At 38.0% G+C, this 27,436-nt stretch overlaps 2 protein-coding genes across 2 annotated transcripts in view; both read right to left on the reverse strand.

The window, feature by feature from the left end:
• Nucleotides 1-8,797, reverse strand: part of LOC118334772 (noelin-3-like) — an 11,152-nt gene extending 2,355 nt beyond the window's left edge. Inside the window, exons 1-5 of the mRNA XM_035670836.1 lie at nucleotides 8,339-8,797; nucleotides 5,144-5,287; nucleotides 3,672-3,827; nucleotides 2,280-2,499; nucleotides 1,253-1,359 (exon numbers count right to left, since the gene is read on the reverse strand). Coding sequence (XP_035526729.1) covers nucleotides 1,253-1,359; nucleotides 2,280-2,499; nucleotides 3,672-3,827; nucleotides 5,144-5,287; nucleotides 8,339-8,560 — 849 coding nt within the window. The 5' untranslated portion in view covers nucleotides 8,561-8,797. The remainder of the gene's footprint in view (nucleotides 1-1,252; nucleotides 1,360-2,279; nucleotides 2,500-3,671; nucleotides 3,828-5,143; nucleotides 5,288-8,338) is intronic.
• Nucleotides 8,798-15,175: 6,378 nt separating this feature from the next.
• LOC118334375 (collagen alpha-1(XI) chain-like) overlaps nucleotides 15,176-27,436 on the reverse strand; it is an 81,696-nt gene continuing 69,435 nt past the window's right edge. The window contains exons 54-67 of the mRNA XM_035670277.1: nucleotides 27,157-27,210; nucleotides 24,960-25,013; nucleotides 22,688-22,795; nucleotides 22,398-22,451; nucleotides 21,776-21,829; nucleotides 21,066-21,173; nucleotides 20,468-20,521; nucleotides 20,336-20,371; nucleotides 20,185-20,238; nucleotides 19,566-19,827; nucleotides 18,371-18,483; nucleotides 18,053-18,121; nucleotides 17,585-17,818; nucleotides 15,176-16,838 (exon numbers count right to left, since the gene is read on the reverse strand). Coding sequence (XP_035526170.1) covers nucleotides 16,692-16,838; nucleotides 17,585-17,818; nucleotides 18,053-18,121; nucleotides 18,371-18,483; nucleotides 19,566-19,827; nucleotides 20,185-20,238; nucleotides 20,336-20,371; nucleotides 20,468-20,521; nucleotides 21,066-21,173; nucleotides 21,776-21,829; nucleotides 22,398-22,451; nucleotides 22,688-22,795; nucleotides 24,960-25,013; nucleotides 27,157-27,210 — 1,401 coding nt within the window. The 3' untranslated portion in view covers nucleotides 15,176-16,691. The remainder of the gene's footprint in view (nucleotides 16,839-17,584; nucleotides 17,819-18,052; nucleotides 18,122-18,370; nucleotides 18,484-19,565; nucleotides 19,828-20,184; nucleotides 20,239-20,335; nucleotides 20,372-20,467; nucleotides 20,522-21,065; nucleotides 21,174-21,775; nucleotides 21,830-22,397; nucleotides 22,452-22,687; nucleotides 22,796-24,959; nucleotides 25,014-27,156; nucleotides 27,211-27,436) is intronic.

Below are 27,436 nucleotides of genomic sequence, written 5' to 3' on the forward strand. Positions count from 1 at the left end.
AGGCAATTCAGCACTGTGTATCAGGTTTTTCTACTCAGAATTCTGTGATAATGTTTTGTTATGTTTATTGGGACCATCATAACACTTATAATTGGGCTCACTGAATCCACAAGAGTCTCTTCCATTTATATACAATTTATGCATTTCCAAAACTGTTTAGGGACGCCAGTATGCAGAAATATTCAAATATAATCTTTTTTATTATAGGCAACAATAACACATTTATACTGCAAAAAATAATAAAATAAAGTGGGCATGACTTTAGAACTGATTTTCATTCAGATACCTTGAGGTGAGAAGACAAGGGACCCCTTTGAAAAACGCCATGCCAGTTTTCCCCTTGCCAAAATTTAGGCTAACTTTTGAACATTAAGCTAGCATGACATGATTGACGTCAATGGATGCCTTAGGTGATCTAATTTCATATGATACCGGTATCTTTACTCTAGCTAAAACTGAGCACGCTACAGCCTGTGAGATACACTAATGTTGGCCGAGGCTGTAGCATCCTTGTGGAGTTTAAGAGCCTAATGTTGATATTGAGGCTGGCTTTTTCTTTTCTGTTCTTTTCTCTTTTTTTTTTTTACTTCAATCCTAGAGAGTGTTACTTGGCCTTGACAGTCTTTTTGTATTCAAAAAATAGGTCTTGCATCCAGGCCATTAGGCCTCAAGGATACCCACAATGTAGCTGAATGTAGACAAAACATGTATCTTTACATGAAAACTACATAAGGGGACCCTGTACTCATTCCACTGACTCTATTCTGTGACTGTTTGTGTGCTGGTTTTTCATAGTTTGTTGTGCTCTTTCATTTTGAAATGTATGTGTTGCATAATTCAACGGCAGGCCATTATTGTGTCTAGTGCTCAGTGGATAATTGACAAAGCTTCAGCCATATTGTGGCATATATGAAGGCTTTCCTTTTTACCAATTTTGTAAAACACGCTTCTGAAGTAACTGTGGCAAAACACATGGAAATAAAGTGTAAACTTTTCCAGTAACTCAGTTAGTGTTGAAAGTGTTAAAAGAATCCCATCATGGAACAAACACATCAAAATGTCCAGCAAGCGACATCAACTTCTATGTTTGATCCCAGCAGTCAAGTGTACAAAACAAAGTTTTAGTGAGAGTGATGACGACATCTATACCCCCTGAACAACAGGAGGGAAGCAGTTGTATGTAAATCATTAAACCGCTCGCTGTTGCTTCAAAGACTTGAAACACACAGCATAGCACATTTACTCGGCTCACCCTGTTGTTTTTGGGAGATGCCTGTGGGTCGGTCATCCAGGCTCCGAATCTGGTCCCTGAAGTTTTCACTGTCAGCGGCCCAGTGATCTTCATTAGCTTGCCACATGCTGTGAACACATCACACACAGCTCTGGTCAAATACAACACAAACTGCACCAGCAGCTACAGCCAATGTTTTGATGATGATACTGGACTAAATCACAAAGCACTGGATTGCTCAAATCTGGTATTGGCTCCTTTAAAAAAAAAAAAGAAATAAAGTTCTATATCTGGACTTTCTGTGTTCAGCATCTGGACCTTACAACATGCTCTTTTCTGCTTTTATAGAGGGTAGAGAAACTGCCACAATACAACAACTAGTAAAAACCCCTTGCTTTGTGACAGGGCTGGGTTAACATTTATCCCACATGGTTTAATATTTGAAGTACTTGAGCTGCGCTTAATTCATCTTCCCAGACACTTTAATTGTGCCAAATGACAGTAAGCTATCACTTGCACGCAAGCTTGCAAGTTCCCTATTAAGTATTTAACTGCTATTTTAGCTAATCAATCAAAGCTCATGCACAATGAATGCTTAAGTAATCATCTCAAGCGCAGACAGATTTCCATCCACATCCCATTAGCATTCACATGTTAGCTATTTACATTGACACTTTGACAGGCTCCATCAGTGCTGATAACCTGGCAGTTGGCAAATTGGAGTTTAGTCATGCAAACCTTTATCAGAGGCAAAGCTGCTCTGGAGACAGAATTGATCTTATTAGATGAGTTAAACATGGATTGGTGGAGCCAAACTGCAAATGGCAAAGAAGGAACCAGAAGGAGTACAAAGCTTTTTTCTTTGACTCTGAAAACAGAATCATGCCAAACATTATTTCTGCCTCTGGTAGCAGATCTACTCAGTTCCCTCCTCTGTATCTAAAATGCCAATCTGCCGCTAGCTGCAAGAAATGTGCCTATGATCCCTCTGCTGTCGCCTAATCTGTGGTCACCATGCCTGAATCAGCTTTTTCTGCGATGGACGTACTGAGTTTATTCATACAGTTGCGGAGCCGATTTTCCAGGTTTAGGACCCTCTGTTGCAGCTCCTCATAGTCGTAGGCTCCCATTTCCTCCTGGATGCCCATCAAAACACCAGACAGGTTCCTGATCTCCTCTTTGAACTGGGAGATGAGCTTGGCGTCTGTCTTGTATTGTTCCAGGACAGGGATCAGCGGCTGCAGGGACTCCATCTTTCCCTTCAGCTCCTAGAAAACACAAAGAATACACCACTGCAAAATACCTGTCTTAACTAATCTCATCCTGGCAAGGAGAGTTCAGTTTGTTTCTAATGCATCTGTTTCATGGGGTTTTATGGCACAAAATAGAGATTCTTCTTTCACCTATAAGTTGGTATAATTTGTTTTTTATTAATGTAAAAAAATAAAAATTGTAATTGTTATTTTTGCAAAGTTTATCACGAGAAAGAGCATACAGAAATGAGGAGGGAGAAGCTGTACACCCAAACAAATTTCACTGATGGATGATAATAGTAATAATTACTATAGTAATTGCTGTGATTATTATTGTTATGTAATGTCAGTGTCAATTATAAAATGTCAAACTCTGTGTAAATCCATTCTTCTTCTCTGAAAATACAATGTTCTTCTCCATAAGAATTATTTTAATTGGCGATACGTGCCATAGCATCAAAACTTTTTTTTACAGTGGGGTTCAGAAGTGGAGTCACTATTAAAATCTGAATCTCTAAAACTAGTCTCTTATTAAATTAATTATTATTATCTGCTGTTGGTTTAGTGTTATTGTTTGTGTCTTTCTTTACATTGCTGTCCCTATTTTGTCATTATTTCTGTACAATTTCAAGGGGATGTCTGGTCGGGGTCTATTTCAAATGTTTTAAGCTTTATCAATTGTGATATAGTCATTTTGTAAATTCATTACAGATTTAGAAAAAAAAACCGGAATCATTTCTGTTCTTCTAAAGTTTGTGACAGGAAGAAGAAGAAGGCATATGTACGACATGATGTAACAGATGGGTTTATGTTACTTAACAACACTGCTGTTGTTAATAAAACTATTGTAATTGATCACTGCTGTAAAAAGTACAACACTCTTTGCCAACATGCAGTTTTCTAGTGGGTAATGAATGGATAATGGAAATGTTTCATGTAACCATCAGTACCTTGTCTCTCTCACTGATAAATGAACTTTAAGAACCCATGCTGGATGCTGCTTTCACAGCATGTCTGGCTCTTAAGGCGATTTTGTCCTTGGCCGGGCAGTGGTAGCTTCTGTATTGATCTTATCAGGAATGAAAGTTTATCATTTCAGATGCTTCTCAGGTAACTTGAGAGGAGATCCTTTCACAGCCTATTCCTGTGATGTTTTTCAAAAAGTTTAACATCAAACAAAAATATACCTGAAAGTTTTTGTTGACGAGCGTCTTCCTGTCCGATTCGATCTGTCGGAACTTTGACCGGAGTCCTTTGATCTGGCTCTCCATTCTCATGATATACTGAAAGTCCCTCTGTGTCCGCAGGTTCAGCACCTCGATTGACTGCGACATGTTCTGCACCTTTTGAAAAGAATGAAAACAGTGCGCCATTGATTTTTCCGTCCACCATGAGATTAAAATGTCCTCCATGTTCAGCCGTTCAGTAGCCTGCCATGCTCTAACTTCCCAAGGAACAAATCAACATTTTGACCTCCAATGTGATTGTCTTTTAAGCATCCATGTGTGACCTGAATAGAGCTCTGGGTGGATTTTACATGGATAAGGGACTATTCTTGCTTGGTTTTTCAAGCATATACTTCACTTTATCAGTTATAATTCAAAGCCAACTGCCTGTTTTTAAATGTCATGGATAAACTACTGAATCTGCTAGCTTTTATAACATTTTTCATAGTAGATATTTGACACAGAAACGTTACAGTGTCTCTGTCTGGTTTAACAAAAGCTCGCTGGGTTTATGGGGCATGTGAACAAGAAGAAATGTGGTCTTTTCTGTCTTCTCTCTTTGGCTCTAATTGTAACCAACCAACACTACTGGAGCACATCACTAGCAAAGTGGCGCAACACTCATACATTGTGTTCCACATACTTTTCTGGCTCTGGTAGAGGGATCCTGAAATGGCCTCACTGAAGCCCTTAGGCAGCTTAGTACATTAGTGTCAAAGGCCCTAGTGAATGACAGAGAACACCCTTTGGCATGCAACATTAAAATGTAGGCTAGAGAAATGTTTCCTTATATGGCATCTTAATTGAGGAAAGTGACTCCGGTGCTTTGCTATTTGTTTGTTTGTTTGTTTGTTCAATGCTAATTCGTTAAATCACTACTCTCAAGGGGGAAAAAAAACTATTTCATTTGGAAATTATGTTTCTACTTCAGTTCATGATGTTGGCAATTCAAACCACACACTTTTATTTACTAAAAATCCATGGTAGTAGAAATAAATAACACAAAATCTTGAAAAGCTGATTTTCAGATAATAGTCCACTTTCCAACAGAAATAACATTCCTAATCAGATGCTTAAAGCCTGATAATACTCAAAACCTTCACAAGAGCCTCGAATGGTTTGTTGCAAAAAAAACAAACAAAAAAACGGCGGTACTCCATTTCTGTTAAGGTGAGATGGAGAGTGTTCTTGTCTTTTACAAGCAACCATGCAGTTGATGTCATCCATGTAATATAAGCAAGAGTGGAAAATAGGGTTATGGACCTGGCTGTTACAATCTCCCAGAGGATTAGGGCAACAATGAAGCATGAATACCGATAGAAATCAATGTTATATGTCTATGAATGTAGGTGTTCTGGTTGCTTACAGTAAAACTGTGTGCTGGAGAGTGCATTGTCAAGTAAACCGAAATGTGTGTGGCTGTGTGCGCATACCTTCTCCAGGAGCTGGCGGAGCTGTCTGCCTTTGGCATCTCTGGAGCACAGATTCTGTTCAGGTGCCACCACTGTGCAGATACAACGCCCATCTGCATCCTGAGCTGAGCTGTACACCTGCCACCCCTCCTTTGGCCGGATGGTCTGCATACAGAAACACAGGCACAGTCATAAATACACAGCCCACACATCCACAGACAGACACACTAAATAAATTCAACACAGATGATATCACTATCATGAAATTGCAGCACACTGCTATTATGTGTTTATATTTTTTCCTCATGGGTCATCCATTCTTCTGCCTTATGCCCCCAATGCTTTGACAGCAACCAATTCCACTGACTTATAAAAAGTCTGGCCTTAAAGTGCTTTTGCTGTAAGATAGTCCTCCACAGTATATGGTCTCCAGTGAATTTCCTCTCCAACAATAAATAGTGTTTCCTGGCCTTGATGAATAACCCAAGAGCTGAAATTCCTCTGTTTCTCCTCACCAGGCCTTCCAATGCCTTAACTGAAAGTCCTGCTGGGAGACGCAGATAAACCTGATTTGTGGGAGCTTTTCCCATTCTTTATTACATTCAATATGCTCCACAGCTCTAGAGTTTAAAGCTTAAAGAACATAAAGTTATGCATCATAAGCCAATGCAGCATATTTTAATGCAGCACCATCAACTAATGTCAAGAGTGTACACAGTAAAAACTTGTTTTGCTCCAAATATTGATCAGTGTCCTGAAGTGCTGGAAAAGTTGATAGCTATCAGACACACAAACAGCATCCCTATTTGAACAATACTGCTGTTTACTGTCAGCATGGGAAATTAACACAAGCCTCCAGCCAAATACTGGCAACCTTTGACTGCGGATGGTAAATTTGTCTGCACTACCAGTGTCTTTGGCAGACAACCAACAATTATTTGGATAGTGTTTTACATTCTAAAACGCAATCTGGCTGGAAAATAACATGTGAAACATGTGAGCTTTGGCATCCGCCAGCCTTTTGATGCTCGTGGATAGAAAAGTTAAGTGCCCTGTTTTCATAGTGCCGACATGCTTTCCTTCTCCCATTCATCCTTCCTTGTCAGCCTGAACAGTTTAAAGACCGCTTGGAAACAGCCATGAAAGATCATGTCTCCTCTGAGCAGGCAAAGACGTCACGCCAAGGAGAAAGCTCAGTCTTTGACTCATCATCTTCACCTGCTAAGAGACTGCTTTTTGTGTATAAAATTAAAATTAGTGCCTTACAAAGTCATGTGTTTTAAGAATTAAATGGCTGCTCAAACACTGAATTTATGTTTTGCAATGCAGAAATTATGTTATGTTATTTTATGACTATTTTAAACATTGGACTTCTCTGCCACATCTATTTTCGCTTTCTTATCTTGAAGTCAAAAAAATTTAAAAAATAACCCTCTTTGCTATCAATCTCCTGAGTTTTCATTCTTTTCCCCAGCACAACTCTCTTATGTTGTTGTTATCAGATTGTAAGAAATTGTTTCAGGTATTATCAAAGCACTACAGCCCTGATCTTTGCCCACTTCGATATTGGTTCCTGGTAAAGTTTGTGATCTAGGAATTAAAGCGTATTCTATTGATGCCCTGATGTTAAGTTGTTCCTGATATGATTATTAGATAAAAGCAATGCAAGTAGAATATAATAATCTCACCTTGTCGCCTGAACTCTAATGCAAAATGTGGATTTCATGAAAATTACTCAAAAAAGCAGCAGCAGTTCAAATGGCATTGCACTGAGATATCTGCTGGTCATGTGTGGTACAGTGTAGTAGTCTAAGAAATTATTAGAGATACTGGATGGCTTGATGCACCATGACTGTAGCTGGAATCTGCCTCTCTTTCATGGCATCATAGCTGAATGGGATAAAAGAGGAAGAAAAAAAAACACCCTCTTCTTTTCCTTATTCTGCTTTGAAAGGCTCCAAAAAAGAAGCAAGTTTCACTAATCTGTTAAAACGGTCTTTCTCCTCTGTCTCTTGAGTGACGCACATCCTCTCCCCTCTTCTCACTCTCACATTTCCTCATATTAAAATGAATCTGTAGCTCAGCCAAGCCAGATGCACTCTCCAACTTGGCTTTTTATTTGTGAGGAACTCTGCACACAAAGAGTTTTTCTCTCATTAAATATATCAGACAGCTGCTTCCTCTTTTGTTTTCCACAGTTTATTTAGACTTTCTGACAGATATCTGCACAGTTCCGAGTATCGACTTAGCCTGTAAACATTTCCTGTTTTTGTGAACAAATGAGAAACATTAATGCTGCACACCACTTTCAATCATGGCAAGGTGATATAGTCTGTGAGGACACTGCTTTGCAATCAAGACACTGGCACAGGGATTGTACTCTGCATGGGTGGGATGAACCTAATCGACCATTGTTCTTGTCCAAATGGCTTGGTGATCTGCAAGCTGCTCCTCCTAATTTGCGATAATGCTCCCAAATGCATTCCCATTTTGGAAAGCTTAAACTAGGCAGGATGAATCACATCACATTTAAAAGAAAAAAAAAAAACATAAAATAAGGCAGGTATATCAATTGAGAGAACAAGCAATTGTGTTGCTAAAACTGCATCAAACATTAATGAATCATTTCAGTTAAAGTCAGTTTCACACAGTGGGAGAGAGGGAGAGAATATGCCTGTATCAAGATGTTTAGTGCAGTTCTTCTGTCGGGGAGGGGATTTGGATATAATTCACAGCAGCAATGTTTTTATTTATTTATTTATTTTTTTTACAATGATTGAACTCTCCCTTAAAAGTGAGTTATATGCCTGGCAAGTCTCCAGGATCAATAGCACTGCTATGTGGTTGATGTAGGCAATAAACATGAGTGCTGCGAGGATGCCTCTTCCTCAGCCACCACTTTCAATTCAGTATTTTTTTTTTATTTCTGATTTTTTTTTTTCTTTCCAAACATTTCCCCCACACATATTGGTGTTAATTGCTGCCAATGCTGGGAGTCCAGGCTGCTGGAAAACAAGCATTCCAGCAAATAATGCCTCCAAACTGAAATGACTCATGTCTCTGTTGTTGCTCATTCACCGATTCAAGATTGTGCAGTGCTCCACCCTAATAAAAAACATCCCCAGTCAACAGAACTTTAAAAACATTACACACTTTAGCTCGTGTTGAAGTTTATTCTATCCTTCTAACAGACAAACGACAAGGCAGTGAACTCACCACTGAAGGGCAGTATCCAAACAGCAGCAGGAACAGCAGCGGGTTAAGGACCACGGACAGCGACCACATTCTGCCGGCTGCTGCACTGTTTCCCTCCTCCGCCTCCTCCGCTACGGGAACAACAATTTTCACGTGAGTTTCTGCCCGCGGGGCTCTCGCCACCTCGTCCACTAAGCGCTGGTAGAAACCGTGGCTTCCTGGGGAGGAGGGGGGCACATCCATCCACTCGTCCCCGTTACGCACGCCATGTGGGCAGCGGGGAGAAACCTCGTCACTGCAAGGAGGGGAGAAAAAAGTTTGTGGGCTTGCATGCAGCGACAATCCTCGGTGCGTTTCGGTTGTAGGGACCCTTCTTCACGGATATGACATCATCCAGCTGCCTCTCTCGACTTTTAATGAATCCAGCTTGTTGTGTGTGTGTGTGTGTGTGTGTGTGTGTGAGGAGGAACCACCGGCAGCTGTGCGGCGACAAAAGTTGCAGCTGGCAGTATTCAACAGAAAACAGGAGATAGAGGACGAGAGATCAGAGCTGCTGCTGCTGCTGCGTTTCTGTGCCCCAGTGCACGCGCAAAGAGATGGAGAGAGAGAGAGAGAGAGAGAGAGAGATAGAGAGGAGACTATGATATCAACATATAGCCTATTTACTTTTACATACTGGCAAGACATTATTGTTTGCTACTTTAGTGTTTTAGTGCAGATGTGAAATTAAAGGTTAAAACCCCAAAACATTTTCTAGCTCGCCTCACTGGAATTATACGGAAGCCCAATTGTGCCGAGAAAAAAAAAAAGTTAGGCGTGATTAAATAAAAAAATATGATCAACATGTGGACTTTCTAAATCAAAATAAGAGATAAGTCAACATTTTGGCTTATAAAGTCAAAAGTTTTACAGCTGGAGCTCAGACGAGTCTGGCCAATCAGAGCTCCTGCTGAGTTTCATTTAGGTTTTAGGCAGCATGCTGCTTGTGCATCTTTAAAGTAAAGGGGCAGTGTGTAACATTTATAAGGATCTATTGGCAAAATGGAATATAATATTCACAGATATGTTTTTATTAGTGTATAATAATAATAAGAAATACTACTACTACTACTACTAATAATAATAATAATAATAATAATAACAATGTTTCTACAGTAGCCCAGAATGGACAAACACTGAGTTTCACGGCCACTATAATTTCTCCTTCAGTTGGTTGGATACTGCAACTTCTCCGGTAGATGTCACTAAATCCTACACACTGGCCCTTTAAAGCAATCATGAAATTGAACTTAATCTTAAACCAGGAAACAGATAAATTGTGAGATGGTATATGATTGGCAGACACATACATTAAATAAGAAAAAATCGTATATATGTATTCAAAAGATTTTTGAAAATGAATTCATCATTTAAAGACAGAATAAGCAAACTCATCATGATTAGTTGGTAAATTAAATTATCGTTTAATTTTTCTAGAATGCAGAATATGAATTGAATTAATGAAGTTATAATTTTATCATTCCTTTGAACATTGCATCCATTTTATGAAAGGTCATTCTCTACCTTGAAAACTTTTGTAATATTAATAGTGTAATAGTGACAATTGTATTCTTTTCCGGGCAGAAATAGGCTTTTATATATCAACACACACACACACACATATATGCATACATATATATCTAATCCAGAGTAAGAGTGGACAGAGACTGGTTGCAAACATTTTTAATGAAATACTTCACTTCAAACAAAAATCCAATTTGCAATTCAATTTCATTGTAATGGGATATGTGCATGCTGAAATCTCTAATGGATACCTCAAAACCTTGACAAATTAAACCAAAACTGCATGGCAAGATAACATGAGAGGTAAGTAAAAAAAAAATAAAAAATTTGTATTTTGAGTGAATGACCCCTTTAAACCTGATTTCCAAGATCTCATTACCATACAGGAATGTAAAATCTTTTATATTACTGAAACAAATGACACTAAGCATTCTGTGGCGTAGCGCTGTTATAATATTCCTCTCTGGCCAAAGCCATTAGTCACATACTCTCATATGACACACTATTTTCAGTGCTTAAAATAATTGATACGAGGCATTAAATAATTTGTGGAGTGCTCATTATGCATACAAATAAGAGTTCATAGATTGTGCAGGAGTAGAAGACACACGGCTGTTTACTCAGCTTTCGTGCTCAAGCTGTTTAACTTCAGCTGAGATTTATAAGAGACCACTGGCAAATTCTTGCCTGAACATAAACGAGACGTTTGTTGCTTTGAAGTAAGACTGGAAATAAGTTTTGAAAAAAGGTGCTTCAGACTACTTTTGTTTGACTTTTATCTAACTTGTCCTTCCACAGTTGTTCAAGAATGTTTTCTGAAGCATTTGAAGAAAGGACTTTGAAAATACCACAGAACCATTTGAGAAGAAACATAGCAAAAGAAAACGTCAGTATCCTAACTTCTGTTTATAAAACCTCTAACATTGCATTGACTAAAAGTGTTAAAAAATGTGTCATTGGTTTAGATATTTTGCCAAAACTCATTTGGTAATAACAGATATCACCTTTTCAAATGGAAATCTCTCTTGCTAACAAAATTCTTGATTGGTATAGATCGACTTGAACATTTATTTAATATATATGGTACATAAGGAGCTCTTGACTTGAGCCCAAGCCATGTCTTCTATTTGATTTCCGTCCAGACCTTCCCCTAGAGGATGGACACGCAGGCTGCAGCAAGAGCATGTCCTTGACTGCAGGAGTCACCTTCATCATAGTGGGAAGCCTTTTCACTTTGGTATGCCAATCAACGTTTCCCCTTTTCTAAGGAAAATAGACGGATTGTTCTTCTCGTCTTTGTTTGGACAGTGGAAAAGCAGCAAAGGAGACAAGAGGATAAGAAGCGCTGTCAGGTTAGGTGAACTGGGGCACACATTTTGTTTTAGACATGAGGTGGGTGAGGCGGTCAGCTTTTTCAGCCTTCTCTGAGCACATCAGGTAATGTTAATGTAAGAGCACAGCTAGTATAAGCTGGAGACCTGAGGAGTAAGGGGTGTCTCCGGGCCCTCTCCAGATCAGAAGTCTTCAGCAGGTTGGGATGAGGTGATGGGTTGGGCAATGAAGCACAGTACTGTTGGAGTGTTTCCCAGTGAATCTGTTTGAACAGGGAATACTTAAACTCAAGGAGTGCCTCTGACAGGAGAAGAAGACAGAAGTTTCTTGGCGTACTTGAACAAAGGGTTTTTCATAAGCCATGACCTGCATTCCTGATGAGCTTCTCTCCAGCAATAATAGTGGCTGCTACTTGCTTTTGTGAATCCAGTTCAAATTGGTTATGACACATGATGAGCACTGGGTATCTTTTGCAGTTCAAATACACTCTCATAATTGCAACAAACAATATACTTACTGAAGTAGCGCAAAAAAATCAATAGGCTACTGAAAAATGTTAATGCTGTAAACACAGCAGATGCATTGTGTCTGTAGGAATTCTGTCTGTCAAGAAAATATCAACAGAGAGAACACGCAATTATCTTGCTACAAAAGAGACTTCAGTCAATACAGGCTGTTTCTAGTGTTCCTCTTTAAATAGCTGAAAATTACATGGTGTTGGCTATTTTAAACAAGTCAGCTCCATCTTCCTTTATCCAGAAAGCTGTACACTTGTTCTTTTTTGGTCTTTTGCATCAGTTACAAACTTTTACAATATCTTTCCAGTGCAACATACGTTTTAGACACTTGGTCACTGAGCAGTTCGGCTGGAACAGTTAGAGGATAAATGCCTTGATTTCAATTAAGCTTTCCAGATTTTGCTCCCATCTGTTCAAATATTTAAACCAATGGTCCACACAGTAAGATTTTCAGTGTTAAAGTAAAGATCTTGGGTCAGTTTAGCTATAAGTTTTTGGTTTAGGTTAAACTAAGTACCCTTTGGTTTTCAGTTAATGTGACATTGGTAATTACTAAATTGCAGTTTTTTCCCTCTATTCTAAAAGTTGAAAAGTGCATTGACAAATTGATGTTCCGTTAAGTTATATCAAATAAAGTTTCTTAGCTTAAAGGGGACCATATTGGTTTAATAGGTGAAGAGACACAATTTACGATAATGGTTGTGTTTTATATATTCTATATATAATACAGGAAAGTAAAGAAATGGCTTCTTAAATATTTAGATTTTTTTTAGGGGAGATGAAGTAAAACCACTGTACAATTAAGTGTGCTGAGGTGGCACAGTCTACCTTTTGTTTTTTTTACGTGTTTTTTGGGGCTTTTACTGTTTCTTTCAATTTACCCCCCGTGAGATGAAACAGAGACCCTGAATTGTCTTACTGCCTTATACGTGATTGTCTGTCTCCCCATATTAGCCCTCAGACAGAGTGGAAACTTTCCAGGGTGCTTTCTTGTCCTCTGGCTTAATTCATGCTGGGGTAAGGTCCAGCCCTTCATGACCCTGGAAAGGATTAAATGGGTAGAGAAAATCTGTAAGAATAGTGGAGAGAGAATTTAACAGTTCTGTGGTATAGACAAAAAAATAAATCTTCTCCCCTCTTTTCTCCTTTCTTTGTAACTGCCTCTCATCAGATGTGACTGCAGCCCACGGCAGGCCTGGAGTTTGGACAAAATATTTTAGGCATGTTGACCAAAGTGGGCGTCCCAACAGATCGGCTGTGACTAGCTGGGTTTAGGCATTGGTTTGGAGTGGGAAAGATTAGAGTAAGCAAGCAGCCCTTTACCCCAGCAACATCCTATTGTTGGAGCGCAGCCTTATTTTCATCTCCGTTTTGATTCTGCAGCCATTTTTACCTAACAGCAAAACATGTTGTTTTCCCTTCAAAGATGAAAAACAGGTGGCCCTGTATTAATTCAAAAAACATGGGAAAAAAAGATGACTGGCCATCAGCCCGAGAAAAATTTTCATGCACACAGATCTAATGATTAGTCATCACCATATGTGCTTCTGCTGACCAAAACATGATGACAGTGTTCAGCTTTACGAAGTACACACAGAGCTTTGCTAACAGATGCAACGATTCACACAGCAGAAGGAAAAACAGTTTTGTGCACAAAGCCAAAACAAAACAGACCTCACGAAAGTAAAATTGTTTTTCTTGTACGTAGACTGAAAACATTGCTGAGACATGGAAGATGACGAGGCTGTGAGATAGAGGTTTGTTTATGTGATCTAGATTTGTATGTTTTTTTACTGCAAAGATTTTTTGGAGCATATTGGCTTTTGTGATTCTGTGCTGTGTCAGCTACAACCAAGGTCTCCCATATATATCAAAGATTGGCCAGAAAGTGAAATTCTAACCAGGTGAGTTGAAACCAGCAGACCTATATAGTAGAATCTTTATTTTTTTTTTAATCTTTTTTTTTTATTTGTATGTAAAAGGGTGCCATAATACTGCATAAAACACCATAAACACAATTTAAACTTCATGTATGCCTGTTGACAATAGCCATGATCTCTGTCCTGACAACTTTACATTAGTCCAGGGGACATAAATACTTAAAGATCCCCTCTAGACATGGGTTAGGGTTATGTCAAACTCTGCACATACGTCACTCTGCACAGTGAAGCTTAAACATCCGGCTATACAAGAAGAAAAACCTATTTTTGAGTGGAGTGCGGCTTTAATGGCAGGCAACGGCATGTTGTTACTTTTGATGCTGTGATAACACTTTATTACTGCACATAAAGCCTGCCATAACATGTTTATGGAGTTGTCACAGCGTAGATTAAACAATGGCCAAAAACATTTAGAGATTGTTTCTGAGAGAAGTCTTTTTATCATCAGGGGTATTTGTGTTGTTATAGCTATAGCATTGTAGTCATAAATAGGTCAAAAGAGGGTTTTAAAGCCAACATCTTCTGTAGCTGGAAAAATTGGAACGATGTTAATGTTTCCTTACCAATTACAAACACCTAAATGATGAGATCATTTTAAAGATTTGCCTGTAATCTAACACTAAATCCTAACTCTAAAACTAAAAAAAAAGTATCATATAACATTTACCCTCACTGCATACACAAGAAACACCAGATTTGTTACCGTTTTTGAAGTGATGAAAAATAACGCTTACTGCTGCCTAAAATCTATTTTGTGAACTCTATCCCACAGCCAACATCCTTTATTATCATAAACGTAATCTGTACCTTCACACTCGCCACCGCTAAAATGACAAACTCCCTGTGAAGAAAAGATAATTACTGTCAATTTGAATTTGCTGCGGACTCTTTAGCAGCACAGAAACATGCTCTGTGAGCTATTATTATGTCTACATTCTGTAGTGTGATTATGTACTAAATTATGTGATGCATAATTGCAAGCAATTCATTTCACTGTAAAGAATGGGAATCAAGAAATCACACAAAACAGAGAGAACTGTACACACAGCCGTCTCTGTGTAATATGTAACTGAAGTGAACTGAATGAAACAGCATGTCGTTTGATGTATATAGATTGATCGGTGCTGTCTCTGAAAAGTGAAAGGTTTGGTAGTTGTTGTGCTTTGAATTGAACTAAATGGGTGACAGCACTGAGTTTTTGACTGTTGTCACTCAGAACCTGCAACAGAACATCAGCAATACATGATAACTGGCTAAAAAAAGGGGGCATATTTGAGGCAAGGGGGGTATAATCAAATATTTTCACTATACTGTATTTTCTTCAAAAGGCAGTGGTGCAAGAATCAGCCTGGGGAGAGTTGTTGTCATGCAGTGTTGGCAGTAAGATCACAGCAGGCTTGCATTGTGCGACCATGCATTTTTGCTCAATACACTGGTCCAATGGACTCAATTTGCTATAAATAATTATTATTATAATCTGTAAGTGAATGCAAACGATTGCAGTGTGCATTTGCAAAAGCACCAAACATTTATTTCAGTTGTACATAGGTTGTAAACATACTGCAATTACACAGGTTTGAAAGCGGCGCTGAAGTCTATGCTATCATAGCTTTAAGCTAAAGAGATGGAGATGCAAACAGATCTTGATCAAAGTCAAATCTGAGTCAGAGAAAGAAACTGGAAGAGATCACAGCGGCTAGGCTCAGCAGAATCAATCACATGAACCCAAACACTTGGAACCACTAATCCTTCTAATCTTAAATTATCATGGCGAAGGAAGGTAATATTTATAAGGCAGCACAGAATCACAAAAAGAGCACTAATCCTTTCTGCACTCAAATAGCCAACAATACAGACATTCAACCCGACATTTTTCAGAATCCAGTTTTAATATTTTTGAATGAACAATTCAAGGCACAAGAAAACATTTTTTCATTGTTACAAAGAAGAAAATTGACAAGGACCTTTTTATGAAATAAAAAAAACTATTTAACAAACACAAAATAGTTTTTTCTAAGTAAGTTAGCCACCACAAATAATGTTCACACTCGATTGTATTATCAAGAAATAAACATGATTGAAGAGCCAAATATGTCCATATTTTTAAAAGAAACTGAGGTACAGTATAACATCTGGGTAAGTTTTCATTCTTAAGTTTGGAAGAATAAGCCCTTTCTTACAATATTTATATTACTATCTCATTTTATTATGACTTAATATCCTGATGGCCATACCAACTGATGAAAAAAGACAAAATGTGTTTAGTCAGATGTGATGTTGCAGTTTAGTTTGCTCTCATAAAATTCAAATATTGAAAGTTTATTTACAAAAGGATTATTGTATACTTACAAATTTGTTTTCAAATGACATTATATTTCTTTGCAAATTTGCTTTTAAACATGTCAAATATATTCATTGAATTTATTTCTATATAGTTTACCAAATAGGTATTTAAACTCCAAGAGCTGGGGCACATGCAAGTTTTTAGAGTGGATTCGGAAAGGAACAATATTGTACAAAATAATAATAATAATTACAGTTTTATCAAAAAGCACTTTTTTGTAGCACCTTGAGTGTTTTGTGATTCTGCACAAAAGCACCTCTGTGGTTGTATTCAGAGCAGCACCTGGAGCATCCAGAGAGGGAGGCGTGGTGGGAGGGGAAGGACAAGGGAGGGTGGGGCTTGGGGTGAGTGGATCCTCTCTCTGTTGCTGAAAGTGCGCCACTGTCCGCCACGGCATCAAATGTCCTTTTCCTGATGTCACTCCCATTACTACATGTAAGTTAAAGTCATGTGATTCTGGCCCTACAAGGGCGAGGAGTAGTTTCCCCTGGTCAGCGCTTTCATGACAGGGCCTAGGGGCACTCTTCTTCTCCGGGCTTGAGTGGATCTTCTCGGCAACAAAAGAAAACACAGGTTTTTGCTTCGCGGGGAGAGAAGGTAAAGGTTGTCGGATCTCAGCATGTGGGTGTTAATATGTACCCTCTGACCCTGTCCTTCAGCGGGGAGTAGGGGCGTGTCTAGCCGAGGAAACAGACGGGGCCGACCTCGAAGCCAAACCTCTGGTTGGATTCCCCAAAGTCATTCAGCATGACGTCAATGATGGGCAACTGGTCGATGCGGGGAGTGTTGATCTCCATCACCGTCTTTGAATAACCCTGCTTCACCTGCAAACACAAAGGGCAAACAAGAAGACTTAGGGGGTCCTCATCATCTTGAAAACGGAGGAATAGAAAATAGATGAATGATGGACACATAATATAATATTCTATTCTTAGCTTAAAGGGGACCACAGAATTGATTTAAATAATTTAAAGAAGGTGTATGTCTGAAAATTTCTCAATTGCTATAAAATCAGTAAAAACTATATGCCGTAGACTTAGACCACTAGGGCTGCAACTAATGATTAATTAATTAGTGACTAATTTACAGATTATGTTCTTAATTAATCAACTAATTATTTGACCCATAAAATATCATACAGTGCCCCTCGCAGCCCATGGTAACATCTTCAATTGCTTGTTTCGTCTGATGAAGAGTCAAAAAAACGAAAGATATTCCATTTAATCTAATAAAAAAACTAAGAAATACAGCAAATATTCAAATTTGAGAAGCTGGAACCAGTTAATTTTATGTCAATCAACTAATCGGTTAATCATCTAATCATTTCCGCTCTTTTCACGTTAATTACAAACCATTAAACACTATAAATAAAAATCAATCAGGAGCTGCAGATTTGTTCTTAACCAAATTCTACATTTGAACCGTTGAGTCTTCTGGTCTGTACCTGTATAAACACTGTTGTATGAAATGTTTCTGCAACAGTCTACATATTTGTGAGGATTAATGGGATTTTATTGGATTTGGAAAAAAAGTTTAATTGCAAAATGAAAGTTAGGAAATGAGTGTTTACCGCACAGCCGTCTATCAGCGTCTTGATGAAGGGATTATTGTCGTAAGACATCTCCTCATCGTTGGAGCCGAGGAAGCGCAGCGCCTTATCATAGCTGTCAGCCTTGGCGTCATACCAGGCCACAGACTGATGGCAAATGTAGGTGAAGTTCTGCCGAGCTGAGGAGCTCAGCAGCTTCAGGAAGGTCATCTGCACTGTGTTGATGGTGTTTTCTCCCAAGTCATTGTAGTTCAACTGTGGGCAGAGAGATGGGGAGAAAAACAACGGGAATGAGAAGGGGAGAGAGGAAAAGTTTCATGGAAAAAGAAGGGAGAGAAAGAAGGGAGGGAAAGAAAGAGATTGGTGGAAAACAGTTGCTGTAAATGAGACAAACAAAATAAAAAAGCCGATCTAAAAAGGATGTGAACGTCTACTGGGAGGTAATAGAAAAGAAAATAAGTAAATAAAAAGCCATGTCTATTGACTCACAATTTTGCCACGTTTAAATTCACTGAACCATGAACCAGGAGCCTCCTTGGGCCAGTTGGATATTCTGACCTATAATAAACAAAAATGACAATTAGAGAAGTTTAAAACATGTCACTGTTGCAATAGCTGTACACAGATCTTTGTTAATTAGCTGCAAATAGTTCCTACATGCTTTTTTAACCTCACTGAATAACCCATGTTTACTGGATCATTTGCAACTGCATTAAAATTGGACCATAATCACATGTCTTTAAACCATAAAACACCGTTTGAATCTTGTCTGATGTTAATAGATGTTAACATTTGCCCTTTACTTACTCCTGTGGATTTCTTATCTGGGTAGATGCACGTTTCTCCGCCTGCTGTGAAGTTACAGAACACTTGGATGGAGTCTCCTATGCAGCCCTGGTTTGGATCAATCCAGTATTCACCTGGGAGAGACAAACACAACCATGAGACAGAGCCAGGGCAGTGGTATGAAGCACAGCTTTGGCCTTAAATACTGTTGCTGTTATTTAATGTTTAACCTGGGCAAGATTGCTACACTTACAGAATGTCTACAGGGAAACCAAAAGTGTGGGTTTGGTTCAGAGCTGCAACTGCAAAATCAATTCATCATTTTTCAAGCAAAAATTAAAAACATTTAATAGTTCCAGGTATTAAAAAGTGAGAATTAACTTATTTTTTGGACTGAAATGATAGAAAATTAATATATCATGTCACCTTCTGGTCTAGGATAGTGTTGAAGTAACTGTTTTTATCATTTTTGTTATTATTGTTTTATAAATCAAACAAGTAAGCTATTAATCGAGAAAATAATCTACAGATTAATCAACGCTGAAAATAATTGTTGACCTTACTTTGGTTTTTAAAAGACAGAGACACGTAAATTCCTGTATTTATATACATTCATATCAATCTAGCAATCTAACATAACAGAAATTGGTTTCAATAACAAACATTTTTAAATGTTATTAAATAATTAGTTTCCCTTATAGAGCCCTGACACTTTACAACCTGAGCTGTGCCTGCAGTCTTTCTTTCACGCAGCCCCACCAACCTCCAGACACATAACAGCCTGTAAGTAGCCTGAGAGGTGAAACTCAGGGCACAAAAAATACTTCAAAATCACCTGCTGCTGCTGCTTATAAAGCTTAATTGCTGTGAGCTCATGGTACTTATTGAAGCTGAATATGTCAACATTTTTATCAACAACATTTTTATCAACTCCTCTCTTTCTTCAGGATTTTGACAGCTGTACAGTAAGAGGATTCTGTTTGTAGAGATTCTAAAGAGTAAATCCAACTAAAACCATACAAGTAGGGGGAAGAAATGATACCTTTGGGAATTACACTCTTGGTTCCTATTGATGCAAATTGTAGAATAAAGGTTTTAACACTGACCATCACTGCGTTTTTTTACGTTTGTTACTACAACACCTGTAGACTAAATTCTACCATTGATGAATTCTGTCGCATTGGTAATACTACTATAAACACCGTCCCCATCCTACCATCTGGGTAGTCAGGCTGGCTGAGGTGCAGGTCGTTGCAAGTCCTGGCAGGATTGTCTTGGGTGCCCATGGGGAACTTCATGCGCTCGATGTCCTGTTTGAGGTTGTTGAGGGATCCGAAGACATCCTCCATTCCCTCCATGCCCACGCCATCCACGCCGTAATCTGCCATCGCCGCGTCTCCCTGCATCTCAGCCTGCCGCCTGGTCTTTCTGGCGGACTGCTGGATGGGCAGCGGCTGGATGATATCACCAGGTGGACCCTGCAACACGGAGGTTAATGGTTTCCAAAGAATGTACAGCCTTCCCAGGATAGAAAAGTCTACATGATCAGTACTAGATCTGAATCGATTATTAACATTTTGGTTAAATCTGCCAGGTATTTTTAAAATGAAATGTTTAGTCAAAAATAGTAGGAAAAACAGCCTTTAGAAATGTTATCTAATTATTGTATCATTTTATATAATCATAACAGTTGATGCTTCATTTTCTGACAGACAATTAATTAACTAATTGTTTTAACTCTAGTGAGTACAGTATTACTTAATCATTATGTTATAGTTTTCTCTTAGAGTATAATGTGTATAACAATAATGCTTTGGTAGATCTATCAAACTTACAGGTGGTCCAGGTGGTCCAATCAGTCCGGTGTCTCCCTTCTGACCGGCTGAACCCTGACAGACAACAAGGTATCATAGACATTATTAAGGAGAACCTCATAATGGGCAAAGAATGGCATCAAAATGATAAAATAATGAAAGCACAACTTACAGTTGATCCCTTGGAACCTTTTTGTCCTTGAGGGCCCTGTTGAAAAAGGAATAATATAATATGTGATGAGCAAGAGTCATGATGTAACACAGTGGAAAAATACATGTTTGATCAATAAGAAATGGAACTTACAGAAATACCAGGGGGACCAGGAGGGCCGAGAGGACCTTGGGAACCACCCAGACCCTTAGAAAAGAAAACAGATGAAATCAGTCTGAATTCATTTAATAGATGTCTCATTTAAGATATGACTTTTGATGGATGTATTTGTCCAAAATCTCTGGCAGTTATGCCTGGGAGATAAGGTTGAAATGTTGGTTGATATATAAGTATTTTTACAATATAGATATGTAGCACAATGTGGCAAATGAATGCAAAATTACATATAGAATAATCAAACTGACATTCAGTGCAATGAACTGGGTTCTGCTTTTACTTTTTCGTTGAAATGATCTAAGTATCAATTATTTGGACACCAGAAATTGATATTGCACTTAATGTCGATTAAAAATTACACCCCGACCACCCCGCCCTACTTATAGTAATATGACAATATATTGTATCTGTCATAAAATAAAAAGTTTATAAGTTTCACATTCTCTTTCCTATGACTATATAGTGACATATATATAGTGACACATACATTTATGCAGCTATGACTTTATGAGATTTACATTGTGGAGCAAGTGGAGAGCATAGCACATAGCATAGCACAGAGAGACTGACTCACAGCATCACCCTTGCCACCTGCAGTACCCTGAGGTCCAGGCAAACCTCTGTCTCCCTTCTCTCCGGGCTCACCAGGAGGTCCAATCAAACCAATTAGACCTGGATGACCCTGTAGCAGGCAGAACAGAAAAAAAGAACACAAACTGAGACTAAATCAAAAGAGCAAAACAATATTTATACTAATTATCCATTTGGCAAAAAGTAATTTTCATATATACTAAAGTTTAATTACTGTTCATTCATCATCTGCAGAAAATGAAGGCAGTTTTTCAAAGTGAAACCAAAATGCAAATTCACCTGCACAAGTTTATGTCTGGCCAGACGACCTCACTGCTGTCTTACTTCTGCCTATAAATAATTAGTGTGTTTATAGTGGTCGTCATATTTAACAATGGTGGTCTGTCTCCGCACCTGCTGCTGGGCAGAATTATGACCATCTGCTTCTGACTACTGCATGCTGGCATTAAACCAATGACCATTAGAAAGATGATATTATTGGACTTATACATATTCATTCAGTGCATTAAATCACTGTGAAAGCCCCTCACAGAGCAGAACCTTTCTTCATCTGACTGGGAGAGAGTGAACAAAGAGATTAAGGGAATAGGCCTAGATGTTTGCTTACTGTGGAAGCTTCAGATAAGGCGCATAAGCAGATATGAGAAATACACAATAAAGCCATTTGAGATTAGCATCGTAATAATGTCTTGCCTTTTCTCCCTTGTATCCAGAGTCACCTTTCATACCAGGAAGTCCAGGGGGTCCCTATGGAGGGAAAGAATCAGATTGTCAAGCATAATGTGAAATGAATTCACATTAGTTTACAGTGACAGCCATCCCAGATCTCTGCATTCATGGTGACTATTCTGTATTTATCCTGCATAGGTAACAACTGCTATAAGCAATACTTGATAAGTGTATTTTCACGAGTAATCTTTTTTGTCAATAACATGTCAGAAAATGCCTTGTATAAAGCCCAAGGTGACACCTTCAAATGTCATGTTTCCTCTCACCTACAGTGTCAAAATCCAAAGCTATTCAGTTTACTATCATGAATGAAAAAGAAAAGCATCGAATTCTGACATTTAAGAAGTTGGAACCAGCAAAAGGGTGGTTTCTTGCTTTAAATAAAATAGTTGCTTGTTAATTTTGTGTCAGACTAATATATTCATTGACAAATTATTGCAGCTCTGTAATACTGGCATATTGTACCATAAAAAACATTTTCTTTCAAATGACCAGTTTCTGTCATTTAATTCTTATAATTACCAATAATGACTTATAATAATTGCAACTCTATTTTTTACTGAGGAGGTGGGAGGACATGTCTTACAAGAGGTCCAGGAGGGCCGTCTTGGCCAGAAGCACCAGGGAGTCCTTGCTCACCCTGAAATAAAGAAAAAATAATTACAGTATATGGCTAATAACATGAGAATATTTCAAATACCGGTACTACATTTTAGAGATACTAAACAGTGTATTTTAAAAAGCAATACATACTCAAAAAATATCCAGGATACTAGAACATTAGTTTTAATACAAGAATAGTTGATAACATAATTTGTAATTTACTCCATGAACATAAAAACGTGTTACAAATTTTTATGAACAAAATGTACTCACAACAGGGCCAGGGATTCCACGCAGTCCCTCGGGACCAGGCTTTCCAGCAGGTCCCTGTGGTCCCACAGGTCCAGTTTTTCCAACAGGCCCCTCTGCTCCAGCTTCTCCCTGTTAAATATTAGCAAAAAATAACAATTACTTCCTTTTCATGGTCTACAGGGTTCATATACTCTCTGTATTTTTTACCAAAATGAATTGTGTGTATTATTGAGTCCAATTACCTTCCTCAAAAACACTTAAGCTGTTTTTTTGACATTGTGTGGCAGCTATTTTAGATTTTGTTTTTAGATGGAAATGCTTCTTAGTTTTAATTACAGTTTAGTAATTTTTGTCCTAGTTTATGTTTACTCTCTTTAAAATAATTTATTTAGAGGCTAATAAAGGTATCTGAAGTGTTCAACATTTTCCTCTCTTAACGCTTTTAATTGTATAATAGTGATGTGCGAGTTGACCCACAATCTGAGGGAGCCATGGGTTCATCCAAGTGGGTCAAGTGACAAAGCAGAGTTCTGAGTGAGTTATTAATAACTTACAGAAACATCATGTGCTATAATAGTTCACCTTCCACCTTCTCTTCCCCTCTGTCACTCTCTCTTACACACACACAGAGTGGTGTTGTGCATTCATAGAAAGCCCATCCAATTGTGATACTATAATGCATAAAGTTGGTGGTTTGCGGGTCGGGTCTCTTACTCACTGGGGACAGATTATGCATTTATTGAATGTCAATGAAAACAAAACATACAGTTCGTTTTTATTATTGAATTTCTATTTTTAGTTTGTGGAAAAAAGGTAATTGACACCATAGTTAAAAACAAAACTGGGACTTGCTATAAAAAACATTGCTCCAAAGGGCTACTAGTGGTCAAAACCATTAAATGCTGTTACTTTGCGATGCATATGTTTGCTGTACCATATGTGTTGGGGTAAATGTCAAATATGTTTCTTCATTAGTCACACCAACACCTCTACCCGACTTGATAATTAAAACAATTCTGTATCATGAAGTCACATTGGTCGATATTTTGCAGCGTTGGAAGGATTTGAGGATATGCAGCATCCAAACAGATCCAATGTTACCAGATCTCTTCTAGCAGGAACAGCAAGTTTCTATGTATTGAAGTTCCAGAGCTGTCATATCGACTAGGCTCATAGGAGGGGGGGATTAAATTGTTCTGACAACCAATTAGGCCTGAATTTGACACTCTAAGATCACCACGCAGGCTTTGTCTTGTCTCCATCAAATCAACTCTAATCCTTTACCTCGATGTGGATATATTTGTATATGTGTGTGTGTCTGTGTGGCAGTTTGAGAGATGCTGAACGATAATGAACAAAAGAAAGGGTGAGAATATGTCTGAGATTTGTCAGTTTTCTGTCTCGGCATTTCTTTGAACCAACTGGTTTGGAGACAATCAATTTCTTTAAGGCTTATAAAGATTTTTTCCTATTTGATGTTCTTCAACTGTGCAAACACTAGCATGTTGTGGATTTTAACAAAGCAATCAAATCTGCTGATAGTCTCAAGAAACCCCACTGCTTCTTGTTCTGTGAGACTAATTCTAATTCAAATATACAGGATTTGAGGTAAACACATAAATGCACACCTCGGAAGGGTATTAGAAAAAATGGTTTGAAATGTTGTCTATAATCTATAATCACAGACATTAAATTCAATTTGGTTAGAATGCCTTCAGGCTGCAAAGTCTGGCAGCCATTTATGTAAGTAAAGAAAGACCATACAGATTTGAATTCTTTACACAACTTAAATGTTCCCTGTAGAGTTTTAGACATCTAGTAGCGGTATAGAGCTGTTTTTCTATGAGTGGGCCCCTGTTTTGTTTCTTTGTAAATGGTTTGAATTCCAGGTAAGTTTTACAATTTCAATGATAAATCTGGTGTTTCCAGTCACTCATCTCAACTCATCTCTCTCTTGGATCTTGTGATAGTTGGAATGTAACCTGATAGTACAAAAGGTCTGATCGAATTCATTGAGACTCAATAAATTGTTCCCGGTAGCCCAAATGTTCTAAGTGTAAATTTTTCATCTTGATGTTTAAATTTTAATCTAATATGAACATCTGAATATTTTGATTTGAGCAACAAATTAATTCCAAAGTAAATTCAGTGGTGTTTACATTGCAGTATTAAATATTCAGTTGCTTATAAGATACCAAATAAGACCTCTTTTGATTTAATTATCCAACCTTGATCCCAGATTATAATTTGTAAAAGTCAAGCTAATGTTGAAGTCAGATGGTCGGCAACTTACCTTCGATCCCTTTTCTCCTTGTCTGCCCTCCTGACCTGCTTGTCCAACAGGTCCCTAAGAAGAAGAAGAAGAAGAAGAAGAAGAAAAAAAATGCAATTATAGTTTTGTACATAAACACCACTATACAACAAATGAAGGTAATTAACAAACTAACTTAACAACTATACTCTCTCATGTCAAAACCTTTCATAATTTTATTCAAAAGGACAAAGAATCGGTCATTATTCTCTAAAAGTGAAATTATCCAAAATTTGCTGACAAGCAGTAGTTTCATGTACATACTAATTGTTCAGCTGATGCATGCTCTGACCTTGAATATTTTTAAAGAGAAAGGGTTGTGCAGGGCCAGGCAGCATCATTGCGAGGACATTGCCCTACATTCCAAACATAGTGAGCTAAAAGCACATTTAGCATTTTCACCAAACAGCCTCTGGTCAGAACCTTGTAAGTGGGCTGTCATTTGCCATTACAAACCATAATCAAATAGACCAAACAAAAGCCACCAGTCTCCAATGTAGGTTATGAGCCCTGTCAACTGTGTATGTGCATTAGTGAATGTGCGTACGTGTGTGTGTATGCAAGCATGTGTATGCACCCGTGCGTGCATGTGTGCTAATGTAGTCAAGCAACCACATGCATCAATGAGCACCAAACCGTGAGTCAATTTCGAAAAGATATTGGGAGTAAGACTAATCCAGAATTACCCCGGTGAGGGATGAAAAATCATATCGCAAAGTCCATTAATATGGACACAGAACTGGGGGTGAATTTGTTCCGTAGCCTCTTTAACCTGGATACTATCCCTTGGAATACAAATTATGGGTCTAAAAAGTGCTTACCATACCAATGTTTTTAAATGTATGATCAACCGTCCTAGCCTGCTTTTAAATTCAAGCCACAGAATTGAAGGAAAACATGCAAACTAGTGTGCCTGATACTTAACAGAAAACATTTCTGGCTGTGAAGCACCACCACAGGTAGATATTTTATACATTTTATCTCACATAATGCTACTGTAACTACCCCATGATCATCTTCCGTCATGACAAGCTTGAGAAATTGTTTTATCTCTTATCTTATGTACAGTCAGATAGTCCAGAGGCTGCTAACCTAGAGGTGGTATCCCCTATCGTGGGTCACAACAAGAATCTAAGTGGTCATGAGATGATTAATGGGGTAAGACAGAAGGAAAAACATCTAAGTTCTGTTACACAATTTGTATTTTTTTGGACCTCTCTCTAATATTTTTCTTTTTTGTGACCTCTTTGGACCTCAAACAATTATTTAAATAAAACCATATCAGAAGCTTAGAAGGGAAATCTTTGATGCAACTGTTAACAACTCAAAGACATCTAAAACTTGACAAGGGTCCCCAAGTGCAGGGAGTAAAAAGTACAATATTTCCTTCTGAAATGTAGTGGAGGAGAAGTAGAAATAAGCAAAAAAGGACTGCAAATGTGTACAGTACTTATACTATACTTACTTAATAAGTATGTTATTTTCTTACGTTAAGTCTTATATATGATCCCAAGCAATGTTTATCATACCTGTATTTTTATGACATGCAAGAGTTCTATTGTATGTGCTGTATGCAGTGTTTTATTAATACTAGTGCTGTTGAGGAAAAGCTAGACTTGAAAAAATGAAATTAATTTACTTTGAATATCAACTTTCTTTTCTCTCTTTCCATATAGTGGCAGCCTTTCACCCAGTACATTAATGGCATGCTTTATTGCTAACTGTAAAACATTATTATAGTAAATGGAAGGCATCGTAAAAAATGCTACGCTAGTGAAATGAAATAATGTCAGTTCAAGTCTGATGTGACAGAAAGGGCATTGAGTGCCAGAAATTAAAGTGACAAGTTAATTTCCTGACATTAGCAGCTGCAGCAGTCCTACTGCTTTCACATTACTGCAAGTCAAATTCACAATATGTCAATATTCCCTTGCAGGATAATCTCTATCTGCAATTACTGCCTATTCTAGACACTCACTTTAACTAATGAGCATAATTTCCTGTCAAACACGTGTATATTGATTCAAAATACAAACATCATAAACGATCATAAACGTGTATCAACCTACAGTGGGTAAAAACCTGGAGCATGTGAGAGCATTGTGAATCTAAAAATAGAGATCATCTCGAGAGCTTAGCAGAAGTATCATCTCATGTATCATTTTGGAAATATACTCACCCTTTTGCCAGGAGGTCCTGGTACTCCAGCTTCACCAGATGGACCTGGAGGGCCCTAAATTAGAGTAGATAGAACACTTAACTCCACTTCACAAAAACTGAAGAGTTATGTTTCATAATGAGATATCTCTACTTTTGTAAAAAAAAAAAAAAAACAATATCCATTATTCTCAGAATATATATGTAACCTCAACAAATGCAAATTTTCCAGATTTTGAATGTTGAAGGAAAGCCATAATTAATTCAAACTGTTCTGTATTCTCAGGTTAAGGAATGAAGGA

Source organism: Morone saxatilis, unplaced genomic scaffold (assembly GCF_004916995.1).
Source record: "Morone saxatilis isolate NCDOM2014 unplaced genomic scaffold, NCSU_SB_2.0 Contig23, whole genome shotgun sequence".
Taxonomy (NCBI): Eukaryota; Metazoa; Chordata; class Actinopteri; family Moronidae; genus Morone; species Morone saxatilis.